Source organism: Eutrigla gurnardus (genome assembly GCF_963514095.1).
Source record: "Eutrigla gurnardus genome assembly, chromosome: 17".
In the NCBI taxonomy this organism is placed as follows: Eukaryota; Metazoa; Chordata; class Actinopteri; order Perciformes; family Triglidae; genus Eutrigla; species Eutrigla gurnardus.
The window spans coordinates 18,701,409-18,723,459 of NC_139928.1; the positions used below are offsets into that span (position 1 = coordinate 18,701,409).

General features: G+C 43.0%; 2 protein-coding genes across 4 annotated transcripts in view; both read left to right on the plus strand.

The window, feature by feature from the left end:
• Positions 1–190: 190 nt before the first annotated feature.
• LOC311028189 (transcription and mRNA export factor ENY2) lies at positions 191–1,466 on the plus strand. Of its 2 annotated transcripts, XM_084032542.1 has the most exons (5): positions 191–233; positions 366–423; positions 523–593; positions 684–758; positions 1,193–1,466. In XM_084032542.1, exons 2-5 carry the CDS (start codon positions 374–376, stop codon positions 1,267–1,269), a joined length of 273 nt encoding a protein of 90 aa, XP_083888668.1. In that variant the 5' UTR covers positions 191–233; positions 366–373; the 3' UTR covers positions 1,270–1,466. The 2 variants fall into 2 exon arrangements, with proteins under 2 accessions (XP_083888668.1, XP_083888667.1); XM_084032541.1 differs by lacking the exon at positions 191–233 and having other exon boundaries at positions 240–423.
• Positions 1,467–3,305: 1,839 nt separating this feature from the next.
• The window catches only part of pkhd1l1.1 (PKHD1 like 1, tandem duplicate 1), a 32,367-nt gene continuing 13,621 nt past the window's right edge, over positions 3,306–22,051 (plus strand). The window contains exons 1-42 of one of the 2 annotated variants that reach the window (XM_084032786.1): positions 3,306–3,361; positions 3,534–3,661; positions 4,010–4,087; positions 4,450–4,594; positions 4,682–4,790; positions 4,880–4,937; positions 5,016–5,109; positions 6,051–6,104; positions 6,288–6,361; positions 6,695–6,737; positions 7,364–7,434; positions 7,513–7,623; positions 8,567–8,659; positions 9,311–9,576; positions 9,665–9,756; positions 9,839–9,998; positions 10,175–10,310; positions 10,420–10,563; positions 10,653–10,807; positions 10,931–11,041; positions 11,433–11,582; positions 11,671–11,795; positions 11,886–12,049; positions 12,150–12,319; positions 12,516–12,648; positions 12,745–12,899; positions 13,363–13,485; positions 13,924–14,029; positions 14,185–14,286; positions 14,367–14,531; positions 14,611–14,732; positions 14,820–14,952; positions 15,528–15,720; positions 16,244–16,386; positions 16,539–16,643; positions 16,884–17,069; positions 18,169–18,342; positions 18,448–18,653; positions 19,035–20,007; positions 20,163–20,411; positions 20,499–20,648; positions 21,350–21,524. In XM_084032786.1, the coding sequence (XP_083888912.1) occupies positions 3,601–3,661; positions 4,010–4,087; positions 4,450–4,594; positions 4,682–4,790; positions 4,880–4,937; positions 5,016–5,109; positions 6,051–6,104; positions 6,288–6,361; positions 6,695–6,737; positions 7,364–7,434; positions 7,513–7,623; positions 8,567–8,659; positions 9,311–9,576; positions 9,665–9,756; positions 9,839–9,998; positions 10,175–10,310; positions 10,420–10,563; positions 10,653–10,807; positions 10,931–11,041; positions 11,433–11,582; positions 11,671–11,795; positions 11,886–12,049; positions 12,150–12,319; positions 12,516–12,648; positions 12,745–12,899; positions 13,363–13,485; positions 13,924–14,029; positions 14,185–14,286; positions 14,367–14,531; positions 14,611–14,732; positions 14,820–14,952; positions 15,528–15,720; positions 16,244–16,386; positions 16,539–16,643; positions 16,884–17,069; positions 18,169–18,342; positions 18,448–18,653; positions 19,035–20,007; positions 20,163–20,411; positions 20,499–20,648; positions 21,350–21,524 (6,257 nt within the window). In that variant the 5' untranslated portion in view covers positions 3,306–3,361; positions 3,534–3,600. The remainder of the gene's footprint in view (positions 3,362–3,533; positions 3,662–4,009; positions 4,088–4,449; positions 4,595–4,681; positions 4,791–4,879; positions 4,938–5,015; positions 5,110–6,050; positions 6,105–6,287; positions 6,362–6,694; positions 6,738–7,363; positions 7,435–7,512; positions 7,624–8,566; positions 8,660–9,310; positions 9,577–9,664; positions 9,757–9,838; positions 9,999–10,174; positions 10,311–10,419; positions 10,564–10,652; positions 10,808–10,930; positions 11,042–11,432; positions 11,583–11,670; positions 11,796–11,885; positions 12,050–12,149; positions 12,320–12,515; positions 12,649–12,744; positions 12,900–13,362; positions 13,486–13,923; positions 14,030–14,184; positions 14,287–14,366; positions 14,532–14,610; positions 14,733–14,819; positions 14,953–15,527; positions 15,721–16,243; positions 16,387–16,538; positions 16,644–16,883; positions 17,070–18,168; positions 18,343–18,447; positions 18,654–19,034; positions 20,008–20,162; positions 20,412–20,498; positions 20,649–21,349; positions 21,525–22,051) is intronic. The other variant, XM_084032787.1, reaches the window with a different exon arrangement.

A 22,051-nucleotide genomic window follows, 5' to 3' on the forward strand; every position in this document is an offset into this window, starting at 1 on the left:
TAAATAAATTCATTCCTACCAACATAAACTCATTCACATACATTCATATTAAACATTCATATAAAGTGCGCTATATGACCTGTTTTTTTAGCAGTGGCGTTGTTGTTTGGTGGCTAGCTAACGGCTAAAGCGGAACCATTAGACGTGTTAACGTTTCTTGACGGTATTTTTGTATGAACGGACCGTGTGTTCCCCAGCTGATCCATCTCGACAAAAAAACAAAAAAAAAACAGGTAACGGCTACTTGATAGCTAGCAAAAAATATATAAACATTTATTTTGGTATATTTCCCCCGAAACCGTTGCCTTTCCGAGCGGAAGCCGCTGCTGTCTGTGAGCGCGACCTGAGACGGACCATGAGCAAAGACTCCCAGATGAGGGCTGCAATAAACCAGAAGCTGATAGAAATGGGGGAACGGGAGCGGTGAGTCCAGCTTTTTCCTCTTCACATTATTATTATTTGGGGGTGGTTTCAGAGACAGCGGTTGTTAAAATAACGCTTATGTAAACCGTGTGGCTGCAGGTTGAAGGAGCTGCTGAGGGCGAAGCTGGTGGAGTGCGGATGGAAGGATCAGCTGAAGGCGCAATGTAAAGGTACGGTCTGTGTATGTGTGTGTGTATGCGCGCGCGCGTGCTTCCCACGAGCCTGCATTACTTATTAATGCTTTTTTTGTGTGTGTGCAGATGTGATCAAAGAGAAGGGTCTGGAGCACGTCACAGTGGAGGACCTGGTCACAGAAGTCACACCGAAAGGCAGAGGTACGGGTCTTCATACGCAAACACAGCATCAGCAATTACGACTCATCACGTGACTCAGTCAGAGGGCTCTTATTAATATGCACAATCAGGGTTTGTGTGTAAAAATCTGCTCGAGGAAAAACCCGAAACATTCACTGAAAGTTGGGTTGAACCCACAGAACTTTATTTGAGATGACATCCAGAACTGTGATGAGCTTTATTCATCCCACACAGAGAAGTTCAAGTCATTTGTAATAATAAAACCTGCAACACTGTGTCTGCTGTGAACATCATATAAAGACACAACGAGTAGGAGTTATAAGTACTTGACAGATGAGTATTTCCTCACAAAACTTCAATCATCTTATGATATTCCCTCCAAATAATTCCCATCATATGTTCTGAGTAATTGATCTGTATAACGGTTTGTCTCTCTTCTCTCCCCTGTGACGCAGCACTCGTACCAGACAGCGTGAAGAAAGAGCTCCTGCAGAGAATCCGAACTTTTCTAGCCCAACACGCCACCTTGTGAACGAGACGCTTCCCGTCTAGACAATTTTTTTTACTCACTATCAATATCCAAGCTGATGTTTGGCGTCATTGTGAGGGATGCTCGAGATTTTCCCTCTTTTTTTTTTTTTTTGTATCGTGTGTTTTCATATTGATTTTAGTTTGTTATGCAGCAGTTTTGGAGGGAAAGAAAGTAATAAATCATGCCTATTTTGGTCATCTGGGGGGTCCTGACTGTTTCTTTGATGCGGCTGGAGACCTGTTTGACATGAGCTCCCCCGCCCCCACACACACACACACATTTCTGTTATGACAGAAGAGGAAGCTGAACCAGATGCTCCAAGTCTTACATCACTGTCTGAACCTCCCCGACAACATGTCTGCTCCATATCGATAATCTCTGTGCTTCAGTTCTTAGATAGCACAGACGCTGATGGAGGGATGTATATATGTTTAGACTGTTTCTAGTTGCTAATCTCAGTGTTGTGGGTGAGAACAGCCAGAAAAGCATGCTGGCTTAATGCAACCAGATGCAGTACATCCTGCTATTTTATTACCTATTGGGACATGCTTAATCTTTTTCTGGCATAATGTCGATGAAATGCTTCATAATTTATATTCAGACCCAAAAGTTTTAGCATGTCGTTTTGGTTACCGACAGCAACATTTTGAGCTTATAATCATTTTAAAACCTAAACAGTTATCTCTTGTTACCACTTGAGGCTGCTAAAGTTGCAACATTGTCCTCCCGCTACATTTCTCTTTCTCCCCAGTTTCTGTCGCTCCTCGTGTCATTTTGTCCAAAGCATCAAACACAAGAAGTTGTTAAGATAAGAAGGGCCAAACACACCAGAAACCTTTTTTTTTATTGTTTTTGGAGAGGTGAGGGTTTGTTAATACAGGATATGATGTAACTCTTCTCCATAGGAATGTTTAAGGAAATAAGTGAAAATAACACAGACAAGACAAATTCTGATTAAATCTGATGTTACTGTAATCGCCTGCTCAGCATTTCATCATCAACTCATAATACACTGATGACACCTTGGATGGCGAGAAAAGGTTTTGGGTTTGTTGCAAAATGCTGTGTTGAAATGAGGTGACTGTGAACGCCCCTGAGCTGCATCATCTCCCCCTGATGCTCACAGTTTAACTTGATGCATTAGTCATTCTCTATTATTAACATTGTGCTCATTCTTGAGCTCGTTCCTGCTGATTTGTTGTTTTTCTTCCTTCCTGTGTGTTTTTATTCATCTACGCTCTGACACAGATGCTTCCACCCAGGAATTTACTTTGATGGTTGAGAAGACGAGCTCACGACCTTCTCCAGCGCAGAGCCGACGTTGCAGATTGATGTCATGATATTATTGGTTGGAACCAGCTGATGTAAGCACGCGTCATAATTAGGTTTCCAGGAAGAAAACCGTTGGAATTTGAGTATTTTTATTTTATTTTTTAATTTTTGGGTGGGCTCTTGTTTATTGTTACAATACAAATACATTTTAAGTGAATTATTTCTCATCATTGTCTCAAATAGCTTTTTTAAAATGAATGAATTGAATGTAACGCTGTTACTCATCCTATCCCATATTTGACCCAGCTTTAGTCTCAGACAGGAAATGGACAAATCAGTGTGGTTTGATTTCAGCAGCAGATTCAGACTGTGGGTGTGGGTGTGATGGAAATGTGAGTCGCAGCAATGAGATGTCTGATGCAGAAACCTTTATTGATGCCCGATGGTCGTCGTGAGGATCGAGGTGTGAGCCCACCGTCCTTAAGAAGCCCACGTTATCTGGAGGACGCTGCCACGGCGTCTGAAGTACGCCTAGGTCCAAGATAAGCACTTTGTGTTCGGCATCAGAGACGCAATGACGTCTTGTTTGTGACCTTGCCTCGCCTGGAGACACTTAATAACTCAGATTAAATGTGAATCTGTTCATAGGATGATTATTGTACTCTGAGGGCTGATCCACACATTCTCCTCCTCCCATCTCAGGTGAGAGGCGGGACTCTGAGCTGCTTTATAAAGACTTAGTGGTTAGTTCTACAGGCAGTGTCTCTGTCTGTCTGTCTGCCTGTCTGTCTGAACACAGAGCCTAAACAACGTTTAACAGGTGAGCTTTAATCATTCTTAAATTAACATTTCCAATGATTTAACTCTTCATGTTATCTGGGTTTTCATTCATTTTCCTTTCCATTAAAGACATTTATGAAAACAGACAGAGTTGCAGCCTTGTGTGGACTTTTTTTTTAAAACCTTTACTGAAATATGACTTTTCTCCCCAGCAGCCAGGCTGCACCATCACAACACACCGCAGGTGAAGCAGCAGGGAAGTCTGGGAAAATCTCCAGGATGGAGTCCGCGATGAAGGCAGCGGCTCTCCTCCTCCTCCTCCTTTGGTGCTGCTGCTGCTGTAAGTACCCGGTTACGAAGTACAATTATAATGAACGTTTATAAAAATAATGGAAATAATGGAGTTATTGACTATTGATATATGACTTGCTATTGTGCACTTCATCTTTTTATTGTGCTTCTATTGTGTTTTCTATTTATTGTGTTTTATCTTGTTATGCAGCATTTTGGAAAACCTTGTGTTTGTCAAAATTGTGCTAAATAAAGTGGATTGGATTGGATGTAGTAATAATGCAAATTCCCTAACAGGTCAACACTTGCCTGCTGCACCGCTCAGCAGGAAACACCTTCAGTACTATTACTATTATATCTTATAACTAGAGTTTATGTTGTTTTGTGTGTATTTCAGGTGCTCAACGCGTGGACTTAATAACTCCACGTCATGGCAGCTTGAACGGAGCAACACGGATCCTGATTGAAGGAGAAGGTGAGAGACTTTAATCAGAGAGAAACCTTGTTATAGACATCATTTATCTTCAATAATAACTGTAAACATGATTTTTAAGTCAACTTTGAGACTTTAAACAGATGATATGACATATAAATCAAATATATATTAGTTAAAAATGCTTTTAGGTAGAAAGTCCTCTTTAAACATGTTATTCTGTACTAAACTTAGATTAAGGGCAGAAAGAGGCGAAGATCCGTCTGAGCAACAGTTTAATAGGAAAAGAGTTATCCTCTTTTATTTGTCTCTGTTAAAGAAGAAAAGCATATAACTGCTGACTGTGAGTGTGTGTGTGTGTGTGTGTGTGTGTGTGTGTGTGTGTGTGTGTGTGTGTTTGCCAGGTTTTGCTCAGGAGAAACAGTTCCAGTTGAATCCAAGTGACCAGTATTTCGGGAACCACGTGACCCTGGTGTCGGAGACGCTGTCGGTCCCCTGTGACGTCGAGCGAGACTCAACTCACGGCAACCGCATCACGTGTGTCACCAGGTAGCCCGCCGGCCCGCACGACTCCTCGTTCAATACACACATTTATCACTGATAAGTCCCTTCATTCTATGACGATGTCCATCGCAGACCCATGCCGCGGGACCACTATATGGTCCACGTCACCGTGGACGGCGTTCCCATTCCTGACAGCGCCGTGTGCCGAGGCGTGCACAAGTCATACCACTGCAGCTTCTATGTGAGTTTCTACAAGCTCACCCACCTTTCAGTGAAGAGTGGATGGTTTTCTCACAGTGCTTTTCCTTTCTTACCCCCAACCTCTCTCAGCCGATCAGGAATCGCTCGCCCACTATCCGCTCTCTGAGTCCAGTCAGCGGCCCCCCAGGTACACCTCTTCACTTGTAGTGGTTTTACACAGTCCCTTCATTCAACTTGATTAAACCCAATTCTGAAATCACTGCAGGCACTTTGGTGACGATACGAGGAGTCATCTTCACGGATGTGTACGGGAGCGACACTGAGAAGAGCTCCAACAACATCAAAGCAAAATTTCTGAGGTAAAAACAATATGTTGGTGTTAGAAGAATGTGTTGTCACCCAAGGTTAATAACCCTTAAATACTGTTCATATTTTACACCTTCACAGTATGGGATGGGGCCAAATTCCCCAATAATAAGTGTCTATACCATCTTTGAGATCTATTTAGAATGCATGAATAGCCTGCACTAAAAAAAAGCTTTACTTTGGATCAAGCTAATTTTTTCTCAAACTATACTTTGGATCAAGCTAATTTTTTCTCAAACTATACTTGGATTTGGTTTATACTTCAAAATTAGATCATTTTAATAGATTGATCAAAATATGACTTTTGGCCCAAGAAACAAATTTCATTCACACAAACTAAAAATATTGTTTATTATAGAGACCATTTTTACTTTGGTACAACTTAAATTTATATTTTGGAAAATAATAATTTTTACTATCCATCCAAGTGTAGATTAAACCTAATTAAAATTAATGCTGTAATTTTTTACATGTAATTTTTTTAACTTTAACTCAAGTTAAAGTTCTGATTCAGTACAAACTAAATTGTTTTTATTAAAACCGAATCAATATATTTTCTTTAGTTACACAACTTTACATAATGTAGGTCAATATAATACATTATTTTGCTTTGTTACAACTTAAATTTTCCCATGAACAAAAGCTAAATCTGCTTTAATATAAATAATTTCCACTTAAGACTTAAGATAAAACCAATTGTAACTGCTTAATTTTGCATGCCTGGCATTAAATAATGGATGATTAATCCTTTATTAAAGTCTTCATGCTGATGTTCTGTTAATATCTTATTAAAGAAGGAAGATCTACCCAGTAAGAAATGCTAAATAAACCAAAAACAACCAATGGAAATGCATTTACTTCTTTTATTTGTTATTTGTATTATGCATGTTAGTTTGATTTAAAGACTATATGAATGGGGTGTTGCTTCTTGCAGAGCCTACATGGGGGGGATGCCATGCGAGCTCCTTAAACCGGAGTCAGATGAACTGTAAGTAATTTGTCATGATTTCTTTTAGGAATCAAATCATAGAAAGATTAACGTTGGATTCATGAATTCAAGTTAGATTATGTTTTACAGCTGATAAATATTTTGATTAGAGAAGTGATTCTGGTTATGTTGAATAAAAGTGATGTAAGAATGTATTAACATTTGATCAAATGTTTTCCGAAGATACAACCTGCGTCTGGACTCTGAGTATTCCCACTGGGGATACATGAGCTGCAAAATGACGGGGACGTATGTTGGTGAGTTGCTTTTGTTCCTCTCTTAATATATACAGTATATTTAATATCCTATATAGAATTAATATGATATAATATTATTAATGTAAACACAAAAATGTAATAGTATTGGAGTCACAGGGAATTCTCTTATTTTCATTACAAAAATCAAAACACATGTTAATAATCTATATATAATATTTGGGATTTTATATTTTATTATTTTATTTCCACTAGTCTGAAAGAAGATATGTTGTTATGGAAGCAAAACAACACAAACTAAAAACAGCAAGGATTTTACCTAAAGTGTAAATTCTGTACACAAAATGTTTAATAATTCTGTTTTATTTCCAACAGGGCATCACAACATGACTTACATTATTGATAGTCATTTTGGAAGGTAAAGCATTGTAGCAACACACACATACACACATAAGTCTATATACAGTATATTTTTATCTAACCTTCACAAGAAAAATGCTGAATAATTTCATGAATTTGTTACATCTTTCAGGAGTTTATCAGAATTTAACCTGTTCAGGGTTTCCAGTTTGCACAAGCTCTCCATGTTTCAGACCTTGGTTTAAACTTCAAAATTAGATTAATATAATTAATAGATTAATCAAAATATGACTTTCTCACAAAGAAAAAATATTGTTTATTATAGAGACCATTTTTACTTTGGTACAACTTAAATTTATATTTTGGAAAATAATAATTTTTACAATCCATCCAAGTGTAGTTTTTACTTTACTTTAAACCAATTAAAATGCTGTAATTTTTTTACACGTAATTTTATTAACTTGACTCAAGTTAAATTTCTGATTCAGTACAAACTATATATTTTTTATTAAAACAGAATCAATATATTTTCTTTAGTTATAAGAAAAGACTTAACTTAATGTAGGTCAATATAATACATTCTTTTGCTTTGTTACAACACATAAGTCTATATATAGTATATTTTTTATCTAACCTTCACAAGAAAAATGCTGAATAATTTCATGAATTTGTTTCATCTTTCAGGAGTGTATCAGAATTTAACCTCTTCAGGGTTTCCAGTTTGCACAAGCTCTCCATGTTTCAGACCTTTGCAGGTACGTTCCACATGAAGACACATTAAAACACTTCCTCGTGTCGTGTTGGTTCTGCTGACACTGTTGTTGTGTGTTCAGAGGTCATGGGGGTCAGCCCGTCCAGGGGCAGCGTCATGGGCGGGACCCTGCTGACCATCCACGGACGCTTCTTCGACCAGACCGACGGGCCAGCACATGTTCTCGTCGGAGGTAATCACCTCTCTGTTACTATGACAACCTGGTATTGTTTGTCACACAGTACAAAGTGTTCAATCCCACCGAAAAACAAAAAACCTTTAGCATTGTTGGAGCTTCGAGTCGTGCGACGGTGATAATCCTTTTCAGACAGAACGTGCCGAGGCAAACAATAGAAAAGCACAGAGTCATCTCACGGCAGCAGAAAGAATCTCCTTAGAGACACAGCAGACCGTGACAAACCGGCCGGGGTTCACGTCATCACTCATCGGACATGATGGCTGTTGGTTACGTGTTTGACAGAGATGTCAAAGACAAGTGTTCAGAGGGACTCTGGGAAATATACTGGTTCAACTTCTTAACTAGTTAAAGAGAAAAGGTTCGGGTTATGAACGGTGTGGCAACATTCCACTCTATTATAGTTTGATCCATCATAAACACACAGAAATCCAACTATGTGACCATTCTGAAAAGTTTGTGTATCAACAAAAAAACTGGAAGCACAATGTCGTTGTTTTCACTCAAATGGAAAGTCCAATTCAACCACTCAAACCATTCTACCTGATCACACTGCTCACTTCGTCTATTTTCTTCAATAAAATAGATAAATAACCTTGATGAAATGGTTAGTAAACACATGAAGAGCATCTACTATGATAGTTCGCAGTAAGCCTCTTAAAGCAAAGGCTACATGTGAACTCTTTATTTAATTTGATTAAAAAGAAAGATCATTTTCTGTTGCAAAAATAAAAAATCCTGGTTCCTGCCGTGTCAAACATGTTTTTGGAAACAGTGATGTGCCAATAAAGTGAAACCAGAAACATTATAACAACTTGAGGTGATGGATCAATGCAAGCAAAAGTACATAAATGTGCTTCGTAACAATTTCACTTTGCCTCGTGTTTTCTTTGTGTCTGTTATTTTGAGCCACTTTCATGGCTGTGATTTTCCCCTACAGGCCTGCCTTGTGAAGTCCAGAGTGTGTCGGATGACATGATCACGTGCAGGACCGCCAAACACGAGATGAACGGCACCATGGGGGACTTCGCAGGTGAGGCCACGCCTCCTCTGCTTTCAGTCCCTTTTGTCATTTTTTTGCTGTCATTATCCCAAACACAAAAGCCCTCACACCGAGAATTTAAAGCATCCGTCCTGCTCGGCGACAAAGATGGCCATCTCATCGTCAGCGTGGCTAAGTTGTCAAAGTTCATCGTGACACGAGGGCTTTGATGTGCTGCATCCTGTACATACACATACACATATTTCCTCACAGGGCCGATGTCAACAGCAGATTAAGACACCGGTTTGTGATTTCCAAAACAACATGTACTTATAACAGTCATCGTAACTGATTGAGATCAAATAGTTGAAGTGTGAATATCGTTTCACAAGCTCAGGTTGCATTCTACAAACAATCGGTTGCACAAGAGATGAAACAGCTCTCACGCAATTCGTTTCACATGCGATTATCCTGCAGATTATTTTCTCAATTCATCGATTTATATCTTTTAATAAAATCAGAAAATACTGAAAAGGGCCCACCATAATCTCAGAGAAGCCAAAGTGACGTCTTCAGGCGATTTATTTTTGTCTGACCAGCAAACCCAATGATTTCACTTTACTATGATATGTCTCATAAATTCTCACATTTGAGCAGCTGGAATTATTTCCATCGTGACACACGTGCCTCCTCTAAATCCAGGTGGACGAGGCTTGACTGTGGAGGTGTGGAACGGGACCAGACCCAGATACCTGACTGACATCAGGGACTACAACGAGAACACGACCGGGTACTGGACCCAGTGGGTCGACTCCATGCCCCACGTCTTTGCAAGGGAAATCGATTATTTCAGCTCACGATTCAGAGGCTTCTTCGTCCCACCGGCCAGCGCCAACTACACGATATACCTTCACTGTGATGACCGGTGTGAGCTCTACCTCAGCAACTCCAGCTGCCCAGAAGACGCGGTATGAACTCCAGGGTGTACTTCCACATGAGTCATGCCGGTACATGTTGTATTAGTGTGTGATCAAATTTTTTTCTCAAAAATTCCAGGTTAAAATTGCCTACCAGACAAATTATGTCTCAAATTTCAAGCAAAGGGAATCCCAAAAGTCTGAAGTTCTGTCTCTAGAGAAAGGAAAACCGTAAGTACCGGACTGTAATTGCCTCCACTGATCTTTAATTCATAGCTGTGAGAATGATTTAAAAACATATGTTTTCCTGTAGCTACTACATGGAGATCCTGCAACAGGAGTATTCCGGTGCAGCTAGTGTCAACATTGCCTTGTTCCAAGAGAAGAGCTCCTTTACAGAAGAGCAGACGGACGACGCTGTCAATGAGGTTCAGGACATCGTGGCCGACTATGACGTGTTCGATGAGGAACAGGTGCGTAGCCTCGTTGCTAACCTGTAGCTTCTAGATTGAAACACACAGTTCACACGGTGTGAAGCTACAGTTAGCTTAGCTTAGCATAAAGAGTGGAAACAGGGGGCGAAAGCTAGTTAGCTCGATCAAAGGAAGTAATCCATTTAAATTCCTCTGTGGCGTTTACCGCCACCCAGGTCGTGACCTTTGAGTCCTGGCCCGACAACGCCACCGCAGTCAAAGAGGTGCAGAAGGTTACTGTCAGCAGCGGCTGTGCCAGCCATCTTTGTGGAAGCACCTTCTTCAGCCTGGGCTACAGAGATGCAACGACAGGTTCAAACATAACAGTCTCTTGCACGTTAATTACCTTCAAATATCACAACTGCATACATGTTTTGCACTGGTAGCCACAAAGAGATAAACATGTTGCTCTCATGTTTAGGACCGATCCCCGTCACCGCCTCAGCAGATATGGTGGAGGCGTACTTGAACAGCCTTTGGACCATCAAACCCGACACAGTCCAGGTCACCAAACAGGGGGACAGCGAAGAGTCCAGCTACACGGTCACGTTCAATTCCAACAGAGGTACGAATACAGAGAAAAGGAGCGAGGTACACATACCTGCAACATGTTTAGGTAGGTTATTTGATCATCTGTCTTTTGTTTGACTGCAGGGGATTTCAAACCTCTTAACTATGAGGTTTTTGGCTCCGACACCAACGTCACCGTTGCTGAGGTTACAAAGGGGAGAAGCAACATGGAGACCTTCACTCTGCTCTGGGGGGGAATCCCTACAAAGCAGATCGCCTTCAATGCAAACGAGTCTGAGGTCTGTTGTTTGCACAACACCTCTCTTTGTCGTCTTTGCTCAGACACAGTGTTCTGGTATTCAAGTCAAAGTCAAAGTTATTTCCTGGTCGGACTAACGTGCAGCTTGTGTGATTGTGAACAGGTTCAGTCGGCTCTGGAGGACATGATGAAAGCAGAGTGTCCCACGGAGATCCTGACCATGGAAGGGACTGATGTGAAGTACTTCCAAGACTATGAACATGACAACTCTCAGGTCAGGAGGCACAGTGGAAATGAGGGGATCGATACATTATAGTAACACGATATTTGATTGGCAATCAGGCTGCAACCTCCAGTTCTGAAAAGTGCAGCCAATGCTGAAGTGCCTTATACTTGACCTTACTTCTCACTTGATTTATTATCTCAGTAAACACAAGTTTATGGTCTCAAGCTTTAGTTTCAAGTCTTCTTCCATCCAGCATGATGTTCATTTAGTAAATGATGGTAATTTAGAGTCAAATAGACCAGAAAGTAGGGGATGCTTTAGGGCGGAGCTAACTTCTGATTGACAGGGTGCTACCATGCTACCAATGCAATTCGCTACTACTTTGGAGAGCATCTGATTTGGGATTCTCACGGTTTTCTGATTTCTTGCCACTCCCCAGTTTGATAGAGCTGATGAAGGGACTCCAGTGAAAAACACTGCTTTCTGTGGCCTGTGGTCGCTGAAGAACGCAGAGCGTCTATTCAAGGACTCGTACACCAAAGAGGCTGGTGGCAGCTACGGATCAATCTCACTGGACAAGTATCCCTCGGTAAAACACAACTGCTTTATTTATAATTTTTTGTACAGATGCTTAGAAATCATTGTCTAAATGAATTTCCCCTGTCCTTCCCTTGTAGCTTTGCTTTGCATACAAGGGGATGTTGAAGGACCAAGTTGGAATGAAGTTCAGTTACCTGGACAACCGAGGCGCAGCCAAGACAGTGACGGCAAAGATCAGCGTCCTCTTCACTAAGAGCCACAAGTCAGTACATTACAGCACTTTAAGTTTGTTGCATTTGTGCAAAAGCTCTCAGCAAAATTGCAGTTTGTAACTGGGATTATTTCTTGACAGATGGAGTTACAAATGCATGGACCTGCAGAACTCCCTGCAGTCGGAATACATCGGAAGCAAATACGCTCTGCAGGAGTTTTACCTCTACAAAGACGACTCCAATGCAGATTTCTATGTGGATGCCGTTCACATCGGGAAAAGGCCCACAACCATTGATGAAAATGGTGCACATCTTGACGTTTTGGACTGTTTGAATACCTTTCTTAAACAATAGGATTGTGCAGATCCTGCTCACTCATTCTATTTTATTCTGTTTTCTTCAAGTCGTTCCCCACAAGCGGAGGCCTCCCCCCTTTGAGGGCTCTGGTCGTTCCTTTGAGGTGATCGCTGTTACTAAAGACACATCGACTGCTTCACAAATCAGCTACCAGATCAAAGCCACACCTGTTGATTGTGCCTCCGATTTCCCACTGCTCGGAGTCGACTTCCTGCAGGTAACAAATAGATTTATTGTCATATTAAAGACTTTTACCTGCATGAACGGACTTTTTACAAGGGATATCAGGTATGACATTGGAGAGCCCGTGGCCATGTGAGCTAACTTACAGCACAGAGAGACCCCACAGTGTGTGTTTCATGCCTCGACATGCAGAGAAAGAGTAATTGTTTTTTTTTCCTCCACTTTCAAAGATGTCCAACAGCAGCGAGGACATGGCTGAGTTCAGTGAAGGAGCCGCCACCGTCAGCATCACTCGCCCTCACAGAGCCTCCCCTCCTCTGAACGGCACCTTCGATGTGGAGATTTATGGAGGCCGAGCTGAAGGTAGCTCACACGTGTATTAATTAGCATCAAAAGTACAGAAGTACCGTACGTGGTTTTGCAGGCAGGTGTCTCAACACAACAGGTGCTTGTTCTCAGGTTTGTCAGTGGACATCAGCGAGAAAGACCTGAAGTACGCACTGCAGGGGATCGAAGGGATGGGTGAGGTCAGCGTTACAAGGATGGGAAGCTGCAGACGCCCCAAGTGGAGGGTCAAGTGGCTCACTAATCCAGGAAACCAGCCGCTGATTCAGGTCAGACTCTTATCTCGTCATTAGTTTGATAGATTTCAGTCACAATCTCAAAGTTGTCCATTTCGTTCTCTTTGGCGACACCTGTGGCGATAAGCGATAACTGCAGGTGTGTTTTTTGGACCTCAGAGATTCAAACAGTGTCGCCTTTTCCTGGAAGACACCCTCTTTGCAGGGCTTTCATCTGTGGGCCAAATGCTCCATCAAAGATTTGTTACCTCGATACATTTATTTTTATTGAAATGAAAATCATTGAGATTACTACTTTAATATCAGGGCACTGCCAAATTTGCAGAAGTAATAGCTGTAGCTGAAGTTGTACTTATAATATGACAATAATATTCATCAGATGTGCATTCCCGGCATTCGAGCCAGTTATTTACTTCAAAATGTTCAGATCTTGGCAATTTTATGCGTCTTTATTTATATGTATGTGAAAACAGCAGCTTGGTTATTCTTATTCCAGGTTTTTGACTCGTTGATCGTCGGCCAAAATGTTGTAGTTGCAGCGTACGAGAGGAAAATGGGAGGATTGTTGTCAAGGAGCCTGACAGGAGATTACTTCCGTGTCTGGAAACACACACCACAGGTACGACCATGACTCAACAACATTTAAGCACCATCAGTCCATCTAACGCGTGCTTTGGCCCCCTGCAGGTGAGTGTGATTGCGTGCTATTAATCCCGTGGAGCAGGTCCTAGATCTGTTGTGTGGCGTTGCAGAATGCTGGTGGGTTTGTATATGTCATGTCTCCAGGCGGGATTGATTCATATGATTGTGTGCTTCCGAATAACTGCTTTCTATTAGTGACTGACAGCTACAGGCCTCAATTATATGTAATTAAATCATTAAATTCATTATTTTATATTTATATCATAAATGAAGTGCCACATGCAGATTACTACAAATAAAAGAGGACATCATGCCTCCATGTGTTTGTGGTTATTTCAACCCAGAGAGTCATTCTCCAAACTTTGTTTTGTCTTTGTTCATTGTTGATTTTATTTTTTTTTTATGCTATTTGCAGGCGGAGGTTTACATCAACGGCATTATCTCAAATTGTATCGGTGACTGTGAGTTTGAATGGTCTGAGGACGCGACTCCAGTTGTGACTGGCATCAGCCCATCTCAAGGTCTCCTCAAAAATGATTGTTTTTTTATCTTATTGGTAGATTTGTAAGGTTTACATCTCTACCCAACATGCATTCTTCTAGAATGTAAAACATGCTTGTGAGATGGCGATGGTGCTGAATGTTGTGTCTATAATTAAATCCTGTGACTTTGTCAGGATGGAATGGGACTCTTCTGACCGTCACTGGGACCGGCTTCAGTGGAGAGAACGCCTCCATCATTGTGGGAAACACCCGGTGCCATGTTGAATGGACCAACGGTGAGCGACAGGAGCTTTTCTTCTTTGTATCCTTTTGTTAAAATGATAAATAGCTTAATCTGGATGTGGTTGTATTGCAGCCACCACTCAGGTGTGCAGGTTGGGCAGCGCCACCGCTGGAACCTACCCCGTGTTCGTCAACTCCCCCTCTCTGGGTAACTCACGCTACGCGGCAGGCGACGTCTTCCTCTTCACCTACCAGCTCATTGTTTCCTCTTTCTGGCCGCTCTCTGGAAGCTTGGCAGGTGAGACGTTACTCAAAATCACAAAAGCACAATGACTTTTCTCTACAATACCAAAGTATTTTAACTGTCATCTTCTCAGGAGGCACACTTCTGACGGTGACGGGCTTTGGCTTCAGCCAGAACACCACAGTTACAGTCGGCGGCGCCGAGTGCATCCTGGTTCACGCCGGTGTCACCGAGCTGAAGTGCAGAACGCCAGCAGTAAGTGTCATATGGATGAATGTTTTCTTGCATCTTGCAATAGATCAGCGTAGAATGGCTGTTAAGACACTGTATGACTTCTTCCAGGGTCCTGCAGGATCACAGCCCGTCACAGTGATGGAGGGAAACATGAGTCAGACCGCCGGCAGCTCCTTCACCTACGATAATAACCTCACAGCCCAGATCTCAGGCCTGAGCCCCCGCACGACTACTGTGATCGGTGAGTCCTTTATGAGCTGCATTCATGCATTTGATTACCCTTCATCGAGGTATTATCATCATAAAGCGTGACTGAGAAAACCTGGAAGACGGGTATAATAGGGAGGATTTGTTTTGTCCTGAAAGGTCATTAGAAATCCTGTCTGCTTTCTCTTTGTTAATGGAAAGAAAAGGATTTGTTCATTGGGCTTCAATGCCATCATAATGTCTTATTTTTTAGATCAGCTGAAATGCCTATTATATTATAACTTATCGAGCTATTTAAGTGTGTCTAAAGGGGAGAACGTGATGTTCAGGCTTCACTGTTCAGAGTTGACATGTGACTCCACTGTCACCTCACTAGTTCTCCTCTTGTGTCTGCTAACTTTCACGTTTTGCCCTTTGTGTTCACTAAACGTGAAGAATCTGAGCACGAGAGAGAACCACGTCTTTCCATGTACTTCTAGTAATCCCCACAGCAGTAATACCTGGTAATCTGCAGGACTATCACTTAACCAGGTGACAGGTGATAATTATCTTGAGTGACTCCTCCATTGACGTGTTCTTTTTCCACTATTTTTAACTCCTTTTGTGCAGGACGAGAAGTTCTCACCATCCAGGGCTCGAACCTGGGAGGCCAACACAATGGCAGCGTGGTGATGGTGGGCGGGGAGGCGTGCGTGAGCGTGAGCTGGACGGCGGCGAGCATCACCTGTCGCCTCCCCGTGCTGCCGCCCGCCACGTACAAGGTGGACGTGCAGGTCGGAAACAATGGCAACCCTCAGACAAGGTAGACGCTTTCACACGGCGACAGCTCAGCCGTGACGTAGCGGCTGAAAGAGCGCCAGCCGTCTGTGAAATATTTGTTGCACTTCAAAGTCGCACAAGATGTAATAGTAGATATGAAGACGAGGGGTTTCGTTTTCTATCAAAATGTTCACACGTCATGTTGTACAAAGATTTTTAAATGATGCACAAATCCAACAGTATGGAACGTTATTATAGGGGAGCTACACCTAATTATTCTTATGATCTCAGACAATCAAAAAATATTAGTAAACATGAAAAACGCTCTCCCAAATCTGCTTTGAAAATCACATACAAAGCACTACATACTCAATATGCGTTCGATTGAATCCATTCAATTATAGCATGCTGTAATGATTAATTAAGAGTTAATTATACTGCCAATTACAACTTATGATACACAAAAGTCCGTTATTAAAACCTTACTTTATCAGTTTTGCTCACAAGCCAGAAAACGTGGTTCATTTTTGTTCTTGATTTGACTCTTTTCTGCTATTTCTCGTTAGCAACGGTGTGAACGCCACCATCGAATACGTCCTGGAAGTCTACAGCATCGCCCCGCTGTTCGGCTCCTTGCTGGGGGGAACCAGGCTGACTGTTTCTGGATCAGGTTTCAGCAACGACACCTCAGACAACAAAGTCTCCATCGGTACGCAATGATGTAGACCATGTAGAATTAAGTTTAACAAATTCATCAGTGGAATCGGAGATGAAAATGATCAGTGGGGTGATTCCGTGGGGAAAGTATGTAAGATAATAGCAGCTGCTTCAGGTTTCATGTTCTGGTCTGTGATATGACAGGAGGAGCTGAGTGTGAAGTGGAGGTCGCCTCGGAGAACACACTGCAGTGTGTTATCCAGTCGGAGGAGAAGACCCACGTCGTCACCAACCAGGGATCGCACCACAGTAGGCTTACGTTACATCATCCTTTCTGCAGGTGTCACTTTAAATCCCAGAACAACAGAAACAGGATTAAGTTCCTGGAAACCGCTGCCAGCGTGGAAGCTGTCACCTGTAGATTAAATGTGACTGAAACCAGTTGGACCTCAATTTTAGACATTCACTTTAAAAAAAGGGATTAGCAAAGTGTTTTAATAATATGTTAACGTAGTATTTCCTGTCTCTACACTTGTCTGTGTGTTGCAGCTTATGGACAGGGCTATGCATGGAGTCCCGCCTCGGTGACGGCGTTTGTGGGAGACACGATAATGTGGCGTTGGGAGGCGCCAGCCTCCCTGAAAGATGGGTACCGTGTCTTTAGTGTTTCCAGCCCAAGTGAGACCACCTACGATGGGGGAGCGTTCTACAGTGGAGACACCAGGACCCCCAAAGGTAGATACCGAGTTCCCCTCGTTGTTGAGTTTCTCTCAAGTCTAAAAAACATCAATCTTTTCATTTTAATTAATTGTTTCACTATTCCACTCAATCCTTCATCATTATCCAGGAAGTTTTATATAGAGGATTTTATGTCAAATGTAAATTGTCACATTGACCATCCATAATAAATACAACGCTATAAAAAAAGTACATATGGGAAGCCTATTTGACCATTAGTTGTACACTTAATTTCTTGATGAATTGTGGGATACTTTGAACCATATTAGGCATAATAATTCTCAGTATACCATCAGAGTACAACATGGAGAACTCACTATATAGCAAGTGAAGTCGAGTGACACGTTTTCAGTTCAACAGAAACTCAAATTCAGAAACTAGGCAGCAAATAAAACAACAGGAACCCAAAAGTGAGTGAGCAGGCAGCAGGACAACACACAAATGAAAAAAGAACCAACCTGTGGACATGCTGGTCACGGACTAAATAGAGCAGAAACTAATTAGACAACGAGGCTCAGGTGGACAGACTGAAACCTGATTGGTGGAAACAAAGGGGACTAACGAGACAACACAGGTGATGCACAGAAACAGGAAGTCAATTAAACACAGGGCACAAGAAGCGGGGAGCTTCAAAATAAAATGAAATAAACCGAACCTGAGACCATGACAGTGTTTCATTCTGCAGTTTTGTGCTGGGATCTTCTTTTTGTCCTTAAATTAATCAGATGAAAGTGATGTCAAAATATCCAATAGGGGATCTTAAAATGAGAATTATGGTGATAAATATGGAAAAGAACAAAATAAAAGCAGCACCAAACTGCACGTATGTAGTCACAGTTAAGATGCAGGTGTGCTTGATGGAGAAAATGATGGAGAAAATAAAAATAGCTCAAATGGCCCACATTCATCCTTTTCTTCTAATCTTGATCTCACTCATCTGAAGAGAAATCTTTCGGTGTCTAGTATATTTGTAATATGTGACACGAGGAATGTAAAGTGTGAAATGTGAAGTTTCACACCTTTCAACGCGTGAGAGATTTCCATCTGACTGCATTCACGATGTGACGCCACCGTGTTTATCTCTGGCTCCCCTCAGGGTTCTTCGCCTACCGCTTCACCACACCTGGAGTGTATTACTACAGCAGCGGCTCCATAAACGACGCCTACCTCCGGTCCCTGCAGGGAGTGGTGAAGGTCCGGGCCCGGCCCCAGAAGACCAGCAGGTTGTCCGTCAGCGTGGGAGGCATGGAGGCCAGACACGTGACGGGAGGTAAATGTGAAGATGTGGATGAGATGCTTGATCCTCCACTGAATGGAGAAATAACAGTTTATTAAGTCTGCAACCAGTCAACGGATGAATCTGCCTCCCCTTCAGGTTCCCGTCGCGTCTCCAGATCGGCCCCTCAGTGCGTCGCCTCACCTCAGTGCCCACAGATCAATGACACCTCAGACGGCCTTTCCTTCACCGCCTCCAGCTGCTCCACCCCGACGGTCCACTCCATCTCCCCCAACCAGGGGTCCTACCACCAGGTCATCACCATCCAGGGCAAAGGCTTCAGCAGCACCGCCTGCGCTAACGAGGTTAGCAGAGTTTTTATTGGTTTCAATTTATAATCGATCAAAAACAGAGAATTTAATGTGTAATTAAATAGATGTCATACAAGCCTGTTAATATTATTATAATATTTTATTAAGTCAGTCACATCTTTCATAACATCTCCCAGTTTGATTTTACTTTTTGTAAACATGAATACTTTTTGGCTCTTAAATAAAAAGTAAAACTGTCTGTAAATTGCAGGATAATTTGAGGATTTTATTCATCTGAATTTATCTGCACAACTCTGCAAGGATCTAGACTTTTACAGCATTATATGCATTCAGTTCTTTAAACACTATATTGCAACATAATGTAACGATCATTTCATTCAGTCACAGTTTTTTTTCCGTCTCTGCGTCCCGTAGGTGACGGTGGGCGATCAGCCCTGTCAGGTGATCAACAGCTCTCACTCTGAGATCAAGTGCCGACTCAGCAGCAAAAGCCAACTCCCCATCGGCGTCGCCCTCCCCGTCGCCGTCAGGGTCAACAACCTCGGCAGCGCCATCATCGCCGTGGCGGGCGAGCTGGGCCGCCGCTTCGTGGTCCTGCCCGTGGTGGACTCGGTCTGGCCTCCCGCCGGCAGCCCCACCGGCCACACCCGGCTCCTCGTCCACGGCTCCGGCTTCTCCGGGGGAAGCGTGACCGTGGCCAGCCAGCCGTGCTCCGTCGTGACGGTCAACTACACGGGTATTTCCTGTGACACGGCTCCCGCTCAGCCACAGACCGGTGACGTGGTCTACCACGTGGGCAGGATCCAAAGCTCCTGTCATTCAAACTGCTCCTTCAAGTACTCCTCCTCCGTCACTCCCGAGGTCTTCAGTGTTTCCCCCGACAGCATCAGCAGCGTTACCATGGTTACCATCTCCGGCTCAGGGTTCGGCGGGCACGTGGATGACGTGGCGGTCTTTGCCGGCACCTCAGAGCTGGAAGTGACAGCAGTAACCGACGGCAACATCACGCTCAGCATCAACGCTCTTCCTGCAGGCGACCACGCAGTCAGAGTGATCGTGAGGAGCAGAGGCCTCGCATCCGGGTCCGTCACCCTGAGCAGCCTCGCCCAGGCCTCCCTCAGCCCCGCCGTGGGCAGCCTGGCTGGAGGAACCTCTCTGGTCTTCACCGGGAACGGCTTCGCCCCGGGGAACACCAGCGTCACCGTCGGAGGCGTGGCCTGCGAGATCCAGGAGGTGACGCCGGGTCTTCTTCGCTGCCTGACGCCTCCTCACAGCGAGGGTGTGGTGACCGCCGTCGTCCGGGTCTTCTCGGCGCAGTATCCTCCTCTCAACTTCACCTACTCTACAGCTCACACCCCCGTCGTCAGCTCCGTCAGCCCCACCACGGGTAATTACAGTCCCTTGCATCCTGTAGTCATGGTAACAGTCATAGCAACAGGTCAGGAGGAGAGTTTGGATCCTTATTTGGGATGCCGAGCGTTTAAATCCTTAATCTCCCTTGAAATCTTGGCGTAACCCTCGCCTTCCCTTTCTTTCCCATAGGGCCGAGCGGCGCAGTCCTCACGCTGACGGGTTCAGGATTCGGCGGCGACTCTCAGCTCGTCTCTGTCACCGTTAACGACGTCCCCTGCGTCGTGTCCAGCGTCACAGACACGCAGGTTCAGTGCACGGCAGGAGCCAACGCAGGCGGGGCCTACCCAGTCGTGCTGCACCAGCGGGTCAAAGGTCACGCTGCGCCGGACGTCACGTTCACGTACGAGCTCACTCTGAGCAGCGTGCAGCCCAGCGAGGGTAGGCAGAGAGACGGCATTTCCCTGTTTGCTGCTCTAATGCCTCACAATTCAAGTCATCTTACTAGATATTTATTTCTATATGCAGGCAGCTTCGGTGGCGGCGCTCTGCTGTCGGTGCAGGGTTCTGGGTTCGACCCCCACAACTCCACCGTGACCATCTGTGGCGAGGAGTGTGAGGTCAACAGGGGAATGTCCACATCGTCCCGTCTGTACTGCCGGTCTCCATCCATCAACAGTACGTCTACTTCAGTTTCCTTTATTTCACCAGGATCAAACTAAAGAATAAAATGTTACAACTCATCAGACAAAACCACCAGGGGCTCTTATTTTGGAAAAAGTATGTACGGCCGGTATCATTTTTTGACCCTGTATGAATTGTGATTTGAATTACACTTATGATTTTTGTTCATTTTAAAAGATAATTTTGCATATCAACAGTTTTATGTGTAATTCGTGGTACAATTCAAACGGGATCAAAAGATTATATTTTGTAAATTCTGTCAGTTTTTAATCATATTTAAACATAAGAATAGTGTCAAATTAATCAAATTACTAATAAAATGTATTTTCCTATAAGGAGGAGCATTTCTACGTATTATCTTCTATATTTATTTATTTATTATGTGTGTGTTTTCAGTCATTGTGATTATTAGAGAGCTTCTTCAACAGCTTTCTAGTGAAGCTTAAGGTCTTGGAAAGAATGCGTCTCTGCTGGTTTGAGATATTTTTAGTTGTCCTTGTCTTTGGTTGTCGGACTTCAAAAGTTCAAAAGCACTAAAGCAGACAGATATGAATGACAGACATGAATGTTGACAGCTTTTCATGGCAGGAAGAAATGTCTGGCACGTCGTATACGGCAGTAATCCCTCATAGACAACAAGACATGGTGAGGCTGCTTGTTTTTAACCTTTTGTTCCTGCATGTCTCGTCTCTCAGCCAATCAGACGGCGTTGAGCTGCGTGGTCTCTGTAATGAACCGGCTGGACGCCGTCAACGTGTCGGACGGCTACTCCTACAAGTCAGAGCTGACTCCGGTGATCACCGAGGTTTCTCCTCGCAGAGGAGGCACCGCCGGAGGCACCCGGCTCACCATCACCGGCTCCGGTTTCAGGTGAGAACAACGGAGGGTCGCACCCATATCATGACCCGCTGCTCCACAATCAAGCACTCCGGTTACAGAACACACTTTTGGCCCGAAGTGATTTCCAAACTCAGGCTGAATAAGTCCATATTATATCATTATTTTTACTGCCTTTATTTTAAACACAAAAAATATGTGTATTTCCACATGTTTTCTTAATTATAGTGTCAGGAATAAGATTTATTTGTAAACATTATATTGTATAGTAGAAACACAATAGAAAGACAGAAATTATACAACACTATAATTTAACATAATGTACCTCTGTAGAGTGATGTCATATTAATATGATTATATCATAACATGAGATTAAATGTGTTGTACTACAGAAACATATGATGCCAAAGCATGTTATTATTATATCGTATTTTATTTACTCCCTTTTATTCTATGTAATTATAGTACCGGTATATGATTTCTATGATTGTTATAACATGATATACTATTATAAAATGATGTTACATAAAATTTTATTTTATGGTATATATATATATATT

Coding starts and splice junctions, on each gene's coding strand:
- LOC311028189 (XM_084032541.1), top strand. CDS start 356: ATGAGCAAAGACTCCCAGATGAGGGCTGCAATAAACCAGAAGCTGATA. Junction 424..522: donor GAAATGGGGGAACGGGAGCG/GTGAGTCCAGCT, acceptor GTGTGGCTGCAG/GTTGAAGGAGCTGCTGAGGG. Junction 594..683: donor GCTGAAGGCGCAATGTAAAG/GTACGGTCTGTG, acceptor GTGTGTGTGCAG/ATGTGATCAAAGAGAAGGGT.